At 35.5% G+C, this 14,544-nt stretch overlaps 2 protein-coding genes across 2 annotated transcripts in view; one reads left to right on the forward strand and one right to left on the reverse strand.

Annotated features, from left to right (window-relative positions):
- The window catches only part of LOC127654760 (transcription factor Dp-1-like), an 87,254-nt gene that overhangs the window by 34,735 nt on the left and 37,975 nt on the right, over positions 1 to 14,544 (forward strand). The gene's annotated exons all lie outside the window — the stretch shown is intronic.
- Positions 21 to 13,424, reverse strand: LOC127654757 (cell division cycle protein 16 homolog). Its single transcript, XM_052142102.1, has 18 exons — positions 13,256 to 13,424; positions 12,765 to 12,819; positions 12,515 to 12,612; positions 12,175 to 12,213; positions 11,901 to 12,041; positions 11,427 to 11,586; positions 9,470 to 9,564; positions 9,014 to 9,147; positions 8,850 to 8,929; positions 8,149 to 8,198; positions 7,973 to 8,046; positions 5,857 to 5,982; positions 5,569 to 5,721; positions 5,397 to 5,460; positions 3,016 to 3,077; positions 1,274 to 1,409; positions 1,074 to 1,164; positions 21 to 976 (listed from the first exon to the last, which is right to left on the reverse strand). The coding sequence occupies exons 1-18, from the start codon at positions 13,301 to 13,303 to the stop codon at positions 732 to 734; spliced, it is 1,851 nt and encodes a 616-aa protein (XP_051998062.1). The 5' UTR covers positions 13,304 to 13,424; the 3' UTR covers positions 21 to 731.

A 14,544-nucleotide genomic window follows, 5' to 3' on the forward strand; every position in this document is an offset into this window, starting at 1 on the left:
GGGAGGGGGTTGGGGGGGGTTGCACCCACACAGAAATGGAAATTGAAAATGAAGCATAACTTGCATTAACACAATTAGCATTGTTCTAATGTAACAATGTTATATATTTAACAGATCATTAATGTACATTCAGCTTGTTTGATGTCATTAAACATCCTAATGTTTACAAAAGTTTCATCAAAAAAATCCTGAATGTAAAAAAAAAACAACTTTAACATCATGAGAAAGACAAATATGGACTGATGCGTCTGTGTATGACGTATGCACAAATTTTCTTGTCCCATCAAATGTAGCTCCAAGCATTTAGTTTTGATCCTAGTAATAGCGGAGATGACTGATCAAATGACTAGGGTAGTTGTAAGTCATTTCCTTTGGTTAACTAACTTTCAAGTTTAATAAGCTAAATGATGCAAGTGGCAGCAGATGCTTCATTCTGATTAGCAACCTAAAAACAACTTTCCATGCACATAGATGCTTTAAAAGGGCACCAAGGAGAAAACACAATTCTGTGTAAAAATATGGATGCAGGGTTTATTGATTGAATCATTCTTTTCAAACCCTTTTGCATTCACTTCTTAACATTTAATCATAGTAAAAAATCCACAGGGGTCCAACACAGAGGACACAGTAGGGAAGGCAGAGGGAGGGGTGTGTCGAGTCCTCTTCAAAGGTCACATTCCATCATCATCTCGTGCTCAAAAGTTCCTCTTTGACCCATTTACAGGTGCTAATCACGTGCTAGTATCAGACATAGACGTATCCAGCATCATGTCGTTCTCGTGCATGTCGCACTCAAGGAGGAATCGCTGGAAGGCATCGGTTTGTTTGTCGGTATTAAAAGTTGGCGTTTCCAGGCAAACATTTACCTCCTCAACAGGTTGTCCTCTAGTCTCACTGCCATCGGCAGAAGTGTTGAGCATCTTTATTAGTGCAGGTGTACTGAGGGTCTTTTTCACTTTGTCTTTAATGTCAGTTCCTGTAAAAACAAATAAGCTAAATAGTTGTGAGGACATCTTGGATTTTCAAGTTATGAATTAGATGCTTCATACACAGAATATGGATGGTCATCTTACCAATGTAGGCATCTGAATCACTGATATACATCTCAATACAGTGACCCAGCATGGTTACAGAAAAAGTGTCATCCCTTTTAAGACCAAGTGCCTAAAGGAGGAGTTTATATGTTTAAGGATAAAATTTGATCATAATTAAAAACAAGGCTGGTTCTAAAACTGACTAACAACACTAAATTATGAGGGTTATATATTCTCACAGTGTGAAAGTAGTCAATGGCACTTTCAAAGTCTCCAATGAGGCTGTGCACGTAACCGATGGCTGAGTAAGTAGAGGCATTCTGTGGGATGAGGACCAATGCTTGCCTGTGGTATTCGAGAGCCTGTTCGTATTTCCTACATAAACAAGATGAAAGCAATCATTGACCTTTTTTTCTACCACAACCTATTAATAAGTAGACAGGCTAGCTATAGAGGGGGTGAAAAATTATCATGAATTTACTGTAATAAAAACATCTTTCTTTTAGTACATGTTTTTGATAAGGACTTGGCACTTTGTACAACCAAACCTATCAAGTAATGTATACCCAACAACCAGTTATTTTTATCAAGATACATGCAAGCAAACAAACAAACATAAAATATGAACAATTAAACTTAATTTATTCTTTAGGTAAAAAAAATACCAAAGAAAATCTATCAGCTGCAAAAAAAAAAAAGTACTAAAGAAAACTTGAGTGGAATGATCTTCAATTGCGAGCCCTTTGATATCCAGTAAGTGGAAATGCATAATTCATCAAGTACTAGAACAAAAGAAGCACTCTATTAAAGCAGAGAAAAGGGTAAAGAACATACAACGGAGGGGGATATAATGTGACCATGCCTTTCTCCCATATTTATACTCTTCATTCAAATACTACTCCAGATAAAATTAGGATAGGCACATCACTATGACCCAAATCGCACCTATTTTAATGGGACTATAATGAGGTCCCTTCAGCTGATATAAATGGCAGTATGTAGTGTAGATTTAGATTTAAAATTGACAAAGAAAAACGAGTGTAACTAGATTTAATACTTTTAGGTACTTCTGTGCAGGGACTAAAAACAAAATCCCTTTCATCTTGGTTTGTTCTGAGCAAAAAATATCTTTTTTCATTCTGGTTCAGAAGTTCCGCAGCCTCCTTTCCAAAAGGTTCCCAGTTAGAACAAAACAAAAGGGTGGTTAACATTCTTTTTAAAATGACAGTACTCTGCGCTAATGGGTGGGTGAAATACCAATTGTTTTGTTGTCAGACCTCACAAGAGAAACAAGCAACCTGGTCTGGAAAAACAAGCCCATAATAAGCCACTTGCCTCACCAAAATAAACAATTAATTTTTTTCCTGTGTGGTGGATTTATCGGCATAGAAATCGCAAGCAGTTAATTAACAGTTAAGTACACTTTAATTACAAATCTGCTTCTCAGACAACACCCGCCAGCATATAATCTGTATTAATACATCATAACAAAAATTCAGTAAAGACTTGGAAACAACTGAGAAAAGTACTTGTTACTGCTAATATTGTTTTCCTTGTATCTGAATAAGCCATGCATGCATGTATGTATATTGTATGTAGTATTTATACATAGTTGTTAAAAAGATCTTCATTCCGAGAATGTGACATCCACAACAGGCATGTGTGATGCAGCGGTTTCCTTCAGGATCAAAGCACATGTCATTTTTTTGGGCAACATGAAGTGGTGTAGTTCCAAACATTTACTGTGATATACCCTTTGGCCTTTGGCTTCACGAAAAAATTATCGAATATAATTAACCAGTTATAACTTGTTACCAGCATTTAAAAACAACGTTTTAACCTAATTTTCACATTGAAAATCACATTGTTCCATTTTTCGATTATGTTCTACTAAAAATGTAATTCAATGTCGGCTCTCGTTTTCGCTCCTTGAACTATTTTTAGACCCTGCTTCTATGAAATCTTATTCCTTTAAACTTACTTCAATTTTCGGCACACGTGACCCAAATTGTTTAAGAGCGGCTCCCATTTGTCCACTGTCACCTGGAAAAAGATATTTCAAGTTATCTCAACACTTTGTAATGTCTAGGCATGTAATGAAAGTACCTGAAAGGGAGAATTCACCCAAAAATTTGGATTATGTCAATCATTTAATGCACTGCTGTTCCTCACAATGTACAGACCTATTGTCTGTCTTTAGAAACCTGGAATATAGTGCATGAGCCATTTGGACTACTTTTATGGTACTTTTTCCCATTTTGGAGCTTAACAGTCACCATCCACTTTCTTTGTATTGAAAGGAGCAGCATAGACATTCTGCACGCTAATTCCTTTTCTGTTTAAAAAATGACACCATGCACATTTCAAGTGACATGAGGATGAGATGACAGCATTTTTATTTGTAGGTAAACTATGCCTTTAAAAGGGTCATGACATGAGGAATCACATTCTTCTTGATATTTTTGACATATAAGAGGTCATTCTATTAGAAAACATACCTGGTCTAAGGTCAGTTAGGATCACTATTTTAAGAATGTGAAATGTCACAATAATAGTAGAGAGAATGATTTATTTCAGCATTTATATCTTTCATCACATTGGGTCAGAAGTTTACATACACTTTGTAAGTATTTGGTAGCATTGCCTTTAAATTGTTTAACTTGAGTCAAACATTTTGGGTAGCCTTCCACAAGCTTCTCACAATACGTTGCTGGAATTTTGGCCCATTCCTCCAGACAGAACTGGTGTAACTGAGTCAGGTTTGTAGGCCGCCTTTCTCGCACACGCTTTTTCAGTTCTGTATCGGATTGAGGTCAGGGCTTTGTGATGGCCACTCCAATACCTTGAATTTGTTGCCTTTAAGCCATTTTGACCCAAATTCGGAGGTATGCTTGGGGTTATTGTCCATTTGGATGACCCATTTGCGACCGAGCTTTAACTTCATGGCTGATGTCTTGAGATGTTGATTCATAATATCCCCCCACAACATGGCTTCACGGCTGGGATGGTGTTCTTTGGCTTGCCAGCCTTGCCATTTTTCCACCAAATATAATGATGGTCATTATGGCCAACAGTTAAATCTTTGTTTCATCAGACCAGAGGACATTTCTCCAAAAAAGTCCCCATGTGCTCTTGCAAACTGTAATCTGTCTTTTTATGGCAGTTTTGGAGCATTGGCATCTTCCTTGCTGAGCAGCTTTTCAGATTATGTTGATACAGGACTCGTTTTACAGTGGATATAGATACTTGTCAACCGGTTTCCTCCAGCATCTTCACAAGGTCCTTTGTTGTTGTTCTGTGATTGATTTGCACTTTTCGCACCAAACTACGTTCATCTCTAGGAGACAGAGCATGTCTCTAAGAGACGAGTGGCTGTGTGGTCCCATGGTGTTTATACTTGCATACTATTGTTTGTACAGATGAACAAGTTACCTTCAAGCATTTGGAAATTGCTCCCATGGATGAACCAGACTTGTGAGATGTCCACACATTTGTTTCTTAGTTCTTGACTGATTTCTTTTGATTTTCCCACGATGTCAAGCAAAGAGGCACCGAGTTTAACCTAGACCCTATTCGTTTCATTCATCTGCTCTGCCTCTTGCTGTTTTGAGTCTGAGCACAAGAACACTATTTTTAATTGTTGGTGTTGTAAACATGCACTAGATGGACGTCTTAGATCCTTTTGGTGCGTTTCCGGTGATGTGCGCATCAGTGTATGATGATACTGTGTGTGCTTCATGTGGATGTGTCTTCAGCATATTTCAGTGTGAATTGTATGTTTTCTCCACTCAAATCAGTGCAGATTGCTTGTGAACAATTCATAATATGATTCAAGCTTTGCAACAGAACTGTTATTTAAGGATAGGGCACACTATGTGACCTGACCCCCAAAAACTGTTTTATTCATGAATGTTTCATATGCCATGGCTGTTTGATAGTGTATGTTGCTGCCGTATTTGATTGAACAGATTAATATATTCAGATGCATATTATTGGGTGTGCATTCTGTGAAAACCCTGAAATGTAGTTTCAAAATGTTGTAGAGCTTGTTCATTCTTTTCTGATTGAGTTTCAAATATGGCTATATTTGAGTCTAGCACGATGTTAGCCAATCATAACAGTGGCCATTCACGTTGCAGTTTAAAGGAGACACTGAGGTCAAAACTGAGCACTTCAAATTAGTTTATTATATATAACTAAATTATGACCGTTTTGGTGCAAAAAAAGAAAAGAAAACTTTAACATTATCAGTGGAACTCAGGGAAGATTATTTGATTAAAATGATAAAATATGTCATGACCCTTTTAAGCAAACGAGCCTTCATTCAAACAGATGGTAAAATAATAACAATTGGGTGCTTACCTCATTTCCTATTGATTTGATCTTATCCATGGCATCTAGAAACAACTTCTCAGCTGTTTTATAACTGTAACAAAGCAAAGTGCTCATTAGCAAAGCCTGTCGCAAAACCGAAAACCACTGATAAATATAAGGATGTTTTTTTTTTTTATGCAAACAAACATTAATCACTTACTCTCCATTTTGGAAGGCGACCACAGCTACCTCATGTATGACAAAGGGGTCCTCAGGGGCGATGCTAAGGGCTTGGCTGAAGAACCGTTCTGCCAGCTTGGGGTTGTTGGTGAGTCCATACTCCAGACCAATGTACAGCATGGGCAGGTGACACCTGCTCAAACAGGGTGTCAGGGAGGTTTTTTCTTTCATGCCATATATTACATTTCCGATTTAAAAACAAACATTTAATTCCTATTGAGGCAAAAAATATTCTTGGCATAATCACAACCACAGATGTTCTACAAACCCTTTCATGAGCTGGGCAGCAGTGAAGTATGCAGCCATTGCCTGATCGTGCTCACTCTCCACAGCAAATGAGTGGCCATATGCTATCCATGCTGGTCCGTATGTGCGCTCCAGTGTGGTGGCTTTACTAGGGGAGGGAATTTTGAAGATTTTAACCACAAAAGATGTGCACTCAAACAAGATTCTTCAGCTACAGCTCTTCGTTGTAATTTAATATAACCTTTACCAGATTAACCACAAAAAAAGGTGTTTTCTGAAAATGATGCCACAAGATGAGCAGTAAAAAATATCTGCAATACATGTTTCTTACAACGAAAGCTAATTTCTCACTTTGTGTTCCTTTAGAAGACATAATAAATAAATTGTACATTCCTGTGTATAAGCAATGTATAAGTAATGTAAGTAGGGTTGCAACGGTATGAGATTTTCATGGTATGATAACCATCTCAGAAAATATCACGGTTTCATGGTATACGGTATTACACAATTAGTATCATTAGTGAAAACAGAAGGGTTATTTAATATATTTATTTATTTTTGAGCAAACACTTTATTATAATTGAAACTTGAATCCATTTATTTTATTGAAGTGTAAAAAAAAGTCTCCCTTCTGAAAATAAAATATATAGAATAAATAAGAAAACTAACAGAATTATAATAATAAACCGAATTATAAACATGATAAAAATAGCATGTAAATATAACATGTTACATATCTAAAGCATGTTAGTTTACATGTTAAATGAAATACTAAATGAAAAATAACATCAGCTGTGTGAGTTTTAAAGTAATGTCCTATGATTATTAACAGTTAACATATACTGCTCCTGTCTGTACCTTTATCTCAGTGCTTCTCAACTGGTTTTGCTTCAGGACAGATTTTACATTGGAAATCAAGTGTCGACCTGCCATAGATTAAACATAACCTGTATTTAATGTATCCTGGGTCGCATTTCCTTTTATGTTGCATAGTTTTGTTCATGGCTTTCCAGTACAAGGACATGCATCAAGTGATATTATTTTTGTTGTTGATGTCAAAATCTACAGGAAGTTGTCTCTCCCCCTTTTAAAAATCGAAGAGCATATTTACTTATATGACCCCGTTATTATCCCGTTTGTTACCTAATATTAAATATATATACATATTACACAGAAGGAAAGGCTCCTCATTATCATGGTTATGTCAATGTGATAGTCTTAAATAATAGTAATAATATTTATGACAAATAAATACTAGCTGAAACACATCTTGAAACGTTAACTACAACTGACTTGATATAAAATGAGGTCTAATAGATTCTACCTTTAGATTATTTCACATGAAACTATAACATTTTGTCAAAATATAACAGTTACTTTTACTCATGTAAAATCCTGAAACAAATTTGTAAAGGTGATGGTGTGCAATTTATTTATTTTGGTGCAGAGCACAGTTGCTCTTTTCCTCCTCAGTGCTGTTTGGCATGTCAGGGCTGCTACTGTTTGAGAGGTTCGAATTGACAACCTCTGTAACACTTTAAACTAGAAAAGTCCCACTAGTATTTAAATTGGTAACATCAGTTTTGATGTCTGCACTCCGCAATATCGAGGGAAGCCCAGTTGTTGCACGCGCGCGCCAGAGAGAAGAGCGGATCATGGTTGCGAGATCGTTACACTCATGCGAAAGTGCAGATGAGAAGTCTTTAGCTGTTTGCGAGATTATCATTAAATCTGCCTCGGCAGTCCTAAATAATCGATCACTTGGGCGGCAGCTGAAATATCTTCAATGGGAGAACCATGGCATTGTTCTTTCCCTGCTGTCCGCGACTCAGTCCGAATAGACCAGTTGAGAAACACTGCTTTAACTCACACACATACTCATGTCATACCGCCTCGCTTCTCTCTGACATTTTCCCCGCTGCATGTTTATGTGTGTGATGCAAGTTGAGTCTGACAGACAGTCGAGAAGGAAAGGAGATGCGCACACGCGATTCTCCGTCCAGTTGCATTTTTTTCTCAATACCGTAGATAAGCAAATGCACCTGGTACGATAACCGTCCATTTTCAAACCATAGTATACCGTGAAACCTAAATGTAAGTAGTAAGAAAGTCAACCGAGAAACTAAAAACAGTCATACCTGAGATACCGTCTTGCGTGTTCATTTTTATGCCCAACCATGAGGTAGTAACATCCAACAGCAAACCACGAAACCTTGGAGTAGATAGACAGAGAAACAACAAGATAAGAATGACATTACTGTTATTTAATGAAGCTTCAAAATAAATTTAGTTTTGAACAAGCATTTACACTTACTGGATTGCTTGGATACAAATCCACCAGTTTATGAGACAGGTAAAACAACTCTAAAGAGACACGGAGGGAAAGATTGAGGATTTTACATTAAATACCATACTTCAATTAAACATTAAATATATTTTAATTATGGCTGTCAACCAACCAAAATTTTATCTAATTAATTACATGACTTGGCCATTAATTAACCTAATTAATCTGTTAAAAAAGGCCCCAAAATAAAAACAACTCCATAAATGATAGTCATAGTTATTATAAATATTATATATAATAATCCAGATAAAAGATCAAAGACACTACTTTATTGTGGCAGACCGGTAAATCATTGATTAGACAATGCAAAAAGTGGCTTAAGAAATATTTAAATTTTTTGTTTTATTTCCATATCATTGAAAAGGCTTTCACTGGCCTACTGTTCACTACAAGTTGCAAAAAAAATGGTGGAAGGTGGTACTTTAAGCTTGAATTGCTCTGTTGGTAGAAAAAAGTAAGGGTGAATGCTTAATTGCAATTTTTTAACAAGTTATTTTTATATATATGATTAATTGCACTGAATTAACATGTTACACAGACAGCCTAAATTTGAATATATATATTTGTCTCATACAATTAACAAGATATTTTTATATATATGATTAATTGCACTGAATTAACATGTTACATAGACAGCCTAAATTTGAATATATATATTTGTCTCATACCATTTGCTTTGCTCAGCTCAACAAGGGTTCCTATGTGCACTGGTAAACAGTTGGCATGAAATGGGTCTTTCACCATAACCCTAGATTAAAGAAAGACATAACGATTTCAATCTTTCGTCAAAGGGAACATTAGAAAATCTGTTTTGTAAACAACGTGTACTTACATAGACGTAAGAGAGTAGCACATTTTGAAGTCACAGTTGTAATAATGACGCTCTGCAAGAGAGACAACAACATCCAAATTGTCCTGGAGACCGTTGACCATTTCTGGGATGACCATCTCGCTAGGTTTGTTATACTTGAAAAGAAGTGTTGCTGATTAGCTATTCAGTGAGCACTCCAAAACCATTCAATGAATAAAGAGGTACTTGAAATTCTCATAGTAATTTGTAAGTGTTCTTTTTTTAACTGAAGAACACACTCAGAAAACAATCAGGACAAATAAGGGAAAGCTTCTTAACCATGTGATGACATGAATGTTAAAATAGATGATGCAAAACACATAAATGTCTCCTCACCTATTCCAGACTCCCAAATCAAAGCTAATTTTCATCTTAATTTTTACCTATTTTGTCCTATTTGATCAGATAAGAGTTTAAATGTAGAGGAGGCCCTCCTACCTTTTTTAACTTATTCTCAAAAAGGAAACGAAGCAATTCCACTTCCTCTTCTGTACATTGTTGTCTTAAGGGCAGGGAATCCAAGAAATCTTTTTCTAGAATGACATGATGACATTCTATTCATTTGAAAGCATTAATTCAGCAATGTTCTATACGATTAAAACTCATGTGACTTTAAAGCTGATGGGTGTAATTTTTTCGATGTTAAAATGTTCTCATATCCAAGTTTAAAATGCAGAGTCAACTACAAGTAAGCCATTTGTTGGTTGTTTTACCTAAGAGTAACAATGTGCTTCTCTGTCGCTATTAAAACATTCCTGTGTTTGTTTGAGCACTTCGTCCAGTATGACACATCAACATTGGCTCAACCAATGGTGTGAGTTTGTTGCGGGACTATCTGTTTGTACAACCAATGGAAGACAGGGGGTGTGTCTGGAATCTGTTTGATAAAAGTGATTCTGTTTGCAATTCCATTTGGTGACACTAGTGGGGAAGAAATTACATACTTTACGTTAAATATTTAAGAACAGAAGCATAAATATATATATATATATATATATATATATATATATATATATATATATATATATATATATATATAAAAATTACTATGTAGCCAAAACATAAACATTTAGAAGCCAAATAGCCGTTTTTAGTAGCAAAATTAGAGAATTGCTTCATTTAAATGGTTGTTCAGAAGCCAGATAGAAAGATTAATTGGCCGATAGTTTTAAAAATCAATACATATATCTATTTTCATAATATATAAATGTGTTAAAATGTTCTTAATCTTTTCTTACTGTGACAGGGCACCTCAGACAAAGAGGCAACAAGAGTCCAAATTATATAAAACCCCAAATTAAGTCTATTGTGCTACTAAAATCCCAATAATAACCAGAAATTCAGGACTTTTAATTATAAACAACCCATAATATTTTTACATTTCAGCCCTCCCAGGTGCTTCCAGTTGTAAACACACTGACAGCTGATTCACTGTATGAGTCACTGAGAGAGTGACTATGACTCAAACACTGTGTCCAAAAATCACATACTGTCACAGTGTGTGTCCTGTATTTGATAAAGAATGCTTTTAACCACTTTTCGGCTGGTTAAACAGTAAGTTTTTTAGATGCATGCAGGTAGAATTAATAGATTTCCTACAAACTTCACCCGGGAACGTGGGCATAGTCCCATGACCCGAGCCAATGACATAATACAATAACCGAAAAAAATTATCTTCTCTGGTTTTGTTAAACAAGCACTATTTAAGCACAAGGAACAACTATCTTGGTATATATAACACTCACAGTAGAAAGGAGTCACCCGACTCACGGTTCTCTGCCGTATTTTAAATCCAGTGTTTCTCCTCAGCTCCCAGGGCATTGTGGGATCACAAAGTGTCCAGTCAATCTGCACTTAAGAATCTCACCAGAAATTGTAGGTCATCCGGGTATTTCCAGCTTACTCTTATGAACAGTGAGTATTCTGACATACTAGTACTCAATTGGCATACTGTGTTTGGCATACTATATAGTAAATATGGATATTCAGATCCAGCGAAACTGCTAACCTGAGTTCAAACTCGTTTCAATAACTTTTCAGCGGACACATTATAAAGAACCAATTCAAAAGAATCCTTTGTCCATGAATTGGGAACCATGGCTTGCTCTGTGTTTGTTGTTGTGTGTAGCGAGTTCACCTTAGCAGAAAGGCTGAAAAGCGACGCAAGATGATATCTGACGAAACTACATATTAACAGACACAAAGTATTCCAGACTGTCTCCAATGGTGACTAGATTTTAAATCATTGCCACAATAATGTTTTAGTAACAGTCTGGAGCCATGATAAGTGATTAGCTATAAAACAATCTACTAAATACAAAGGTTTAAACTGTACTTACAAAAACATGCACTAAATTATTTTAACATCAACTGTTCACTTTAAATTTTCTCTCACCCTCTTGAGCAGTTAACATGTGATGGGACGTCAAAAGGTCAAAGGCTTCAAAGCAGTAGACGTCCAGTTTCAAGGCCTCTTTGTAGCTAGATGTGGCCAGGGGTCTGTTGTCCATGGCATCATAGATCTTTCCCCGCAGGAGACAGATGGAACTATTGATCTGAGAGGAAAAAAAGAGCACAGAGAGTCAGAACAAGTCAGCCTGTCATGGCATTAAAATACCAACCACATTTCAGATATTGCACACAGGCAAGTGTCCTCATGTTTCGAGCATCTGGCCTCATTCATCCAGGTAGATTCCAAAAGTCAAAAATAATAATAATATATTAATAATAAAATAATTAATAATATCAATAATAAAAAACACAATCAATTATGTAAATCCTCCAGAAATCAGAAAAAAAAAATGCACGAATTAGTTGGATGTTGAATCCGTGAACTGGCGGTTAAGTTTTAAAAAACACTTGGACTCACTGAGGTGGGAGACATTTCCCATTCCTTTATGGGTTCCCTAGAGCCATTTTCCTCCTTTACATTCTTGTCCAATAACTTCTTACTGGCTGCTTCCTCCATATCCAGTATGTCCAATGCTTGTTGATATTCTTTGGCAGCATACTACCGAATTTAGAGAGATTTAATTGTATAATCATGTTAATTTCTTCATGTAAGTTAGCCACAAGACACATGCTCATGAATGATAATACCTAAATGTTAATGTATTAGGGAAGACATTAACGTAAATACTCACATGACATCTTGCAGCTAGATACTGACAGGCTCCATACAACTGAGAAACAAAAACAAAACATTCACTACAGTGATTAATAACATGCATTATCTCCTTTATCAAATCAATGTCTCACTTTAACATAAAATGGGCCATACTGACACTGCACACATAACTAATTCTGAATTTGGTGTTGGCTAGGAAATAACTAACCCACAAGACCACAATAAATGTGAATTCCTGCATTTTGCATTAATGCATTCCTAAAATTTCCTGCAAATAAACATCATATTTCTCACTCTCTTCAGATTTTTTTTTTCTACAAAATCTTGAAATAACTGGTCCAGTCTATGATCCATACCTTGTCAAGCTTGCGAGATCTGAGAGCATGAGAAGCTCTGTGATACTGTGCTGTCAAATAAAGGCACTGCGCTAACCAATATATATCTTGAGGATCCTCTAAAAAAAGACATGAGAATTAATTATATATGCATTAGTCCAATGACAAATTACAACCATGCAGATTCACTTAGGACTAAATATGCATTAAAAAAGCCACATCCATAACAAAATGTTTTAATGAAAATATGCAGAAGAATGTAAATATATACCATGTGACAAAGATGATACTTTGTCAGCCCAGAACAGTGCACTTTGATATTGTTGCTGTAAAACAGATCATGCAACAATTAAAACAGGAAACTTGATTTAGTTAACAGTTTGTGATCCATGATAGTGGCAATGTGTGACTTTTATACAGCAATCAGCATACATATATGACAAAATGTTGTCAAATTAGTGCAGTTCGTCAAGGCCTCATAGAGGATATATAAGCAGACAATCCCTGAGAATAAAAGCTTACCAGACCAACATGAGGACAAATCTATTATGAATTAATACTTATTAACTGACATTAAATAGTCAGCTGACTAACTTCAAAAACCACACCCAGTTGAATATAAATCAATGTATTAGCTATATCGCTTTACTGTTCTTTAATATTTGAAAAATATAACTTCATATAATCAGATTTATAAAATCAGATACAGATGGAATATAATTTGATGTGAGTGTTTATGCTAACTATACTGCATCTACTTACCTGATCAATGTAGTGTCTCACTCTTTTACGAAGCCTGTCAAGGTTCATGTTGATTGCAGTTTCTCAAATACAACAAATTGACATTTTTATCATATGCAATAGATTGAAATGGGTTAGTAACTTTACTTCAGGCAGATCCTCTGTATGTACATTGAAGCCCGCGGTTAGCATAAAATGTGTGTTACATTGATAACACGCCGTGCAGATACACGGTGTCTATGAGGAAGGTTCCGTCATTTTTAATATTTGAATAAAAAATGTAAGAAACAAGGCAACAAAAAGGCAAATTCTAGTAAAAATACTTTTTTGTTACACAAAAAAACAAAAACAACACATACACAAGTGTAAACAACACATACACAGAACACAGCACAAATAAACTAAATAAATAATAAAAATAACAACACATACATACACTCATATTTTTCCGAAATCATATAATTAAACAAATATATATATATATTGTTTTATAGACATATTATGAATAAGTGGGGTTTTTTTTGTGTGTTTTTCAAAATTTTCAAGAAACAAAAAACAAAATAAACCACATCATACAACACACAAACAAAATAACAGATACTGTTAGTACAGTTTTATAAATGCCATAATAATACCATATTATTGGCATAATAATACCATATAAAAATGGTTGAAAATAAGTGCATTTTTATATCTATTTTTAAAGTGGGCTACATATATGGCGGGGCTACACGTGTCGCCTATAACCAGCCTATAACATAGTCTCATTGGCTCGTTCATCTTTCATGTTTTGTTTGAAATTGTTGGTCTTTCTAAACACTCGTATGCTGCTCAGTGTTACATGGTGGAAGTTACCTGTATTGAGGAAAACGGGATACATGGGGAAATTATTATTATTATTATTCCTTTTGAAGTGCTTGGGGTAGGCCTACATCTGGTAATGTTAATATTGTTGCAAGTAATCTAATTTCTAAACGAAAAGATCATTTATAAATTAAATGCTTGCGACTGAACATGGATGACATGATAGGAGATGTGGTCGTCGTTGTTGGTGTGTTATCATTGTTTGAGAGATATTGAATAGTTGAGCCAAACCATTTGATTATGGTGCTTACTTGTGTGATATTAACAAGTAAGCACCATACTTGTGGGATTTTTAAAGGCTGAAACTGATGTGAAAATGTTCTTAAACAAATGTCAACAGTACGAAAGCCCTGAACTGCAAGATGGAAAAAAAATAACGGTGAAAGAAAAGTGTCTCAGTTCCTTCCTGAGTCTAAAATGTGTTTTTCTCTCTTCAGAATACTTTT

This window comes from Xyrauchen texanus, chromosome 14 (assembly GCF_025860055.1).
Source record: "Xyrauchen texanus isolate HMW12.3.18 chromosome 14, RBS_HiC_50CHRs, whole genome shotgun sequence".
NCBI lineage: Eukaryota > Metazoa > Chordata > Actinopteri > Cypriniformes > Catostomidae > Xyrauchen > Xyrauchen texanus.

Bases quoted from the DNA above. Each gene is read 5' to 3' on its own strand.
- LOC127654757 (XM_052142102.1), bottom strand. From the start codon at position 13,303: ATGAACCTTGACAGGCTTCGTAAAAGAGTGAGACACTACATTGATCAG. The intron at 9,565-11,426 runs GTGAGAGAAAAT...ATGTCATTCTAG, and splicing joins CATGTTAACTGCTCAAGAGG to AAAAAGATTTCTTGGATTCC. The intron at 3,078-5,396 runs GTAAGCACCCAA...ATCTTTTTCCAG, and splicing joins TCAAATCAATAGGAAATGAG to GTGACAGTGGACAAATGGGA.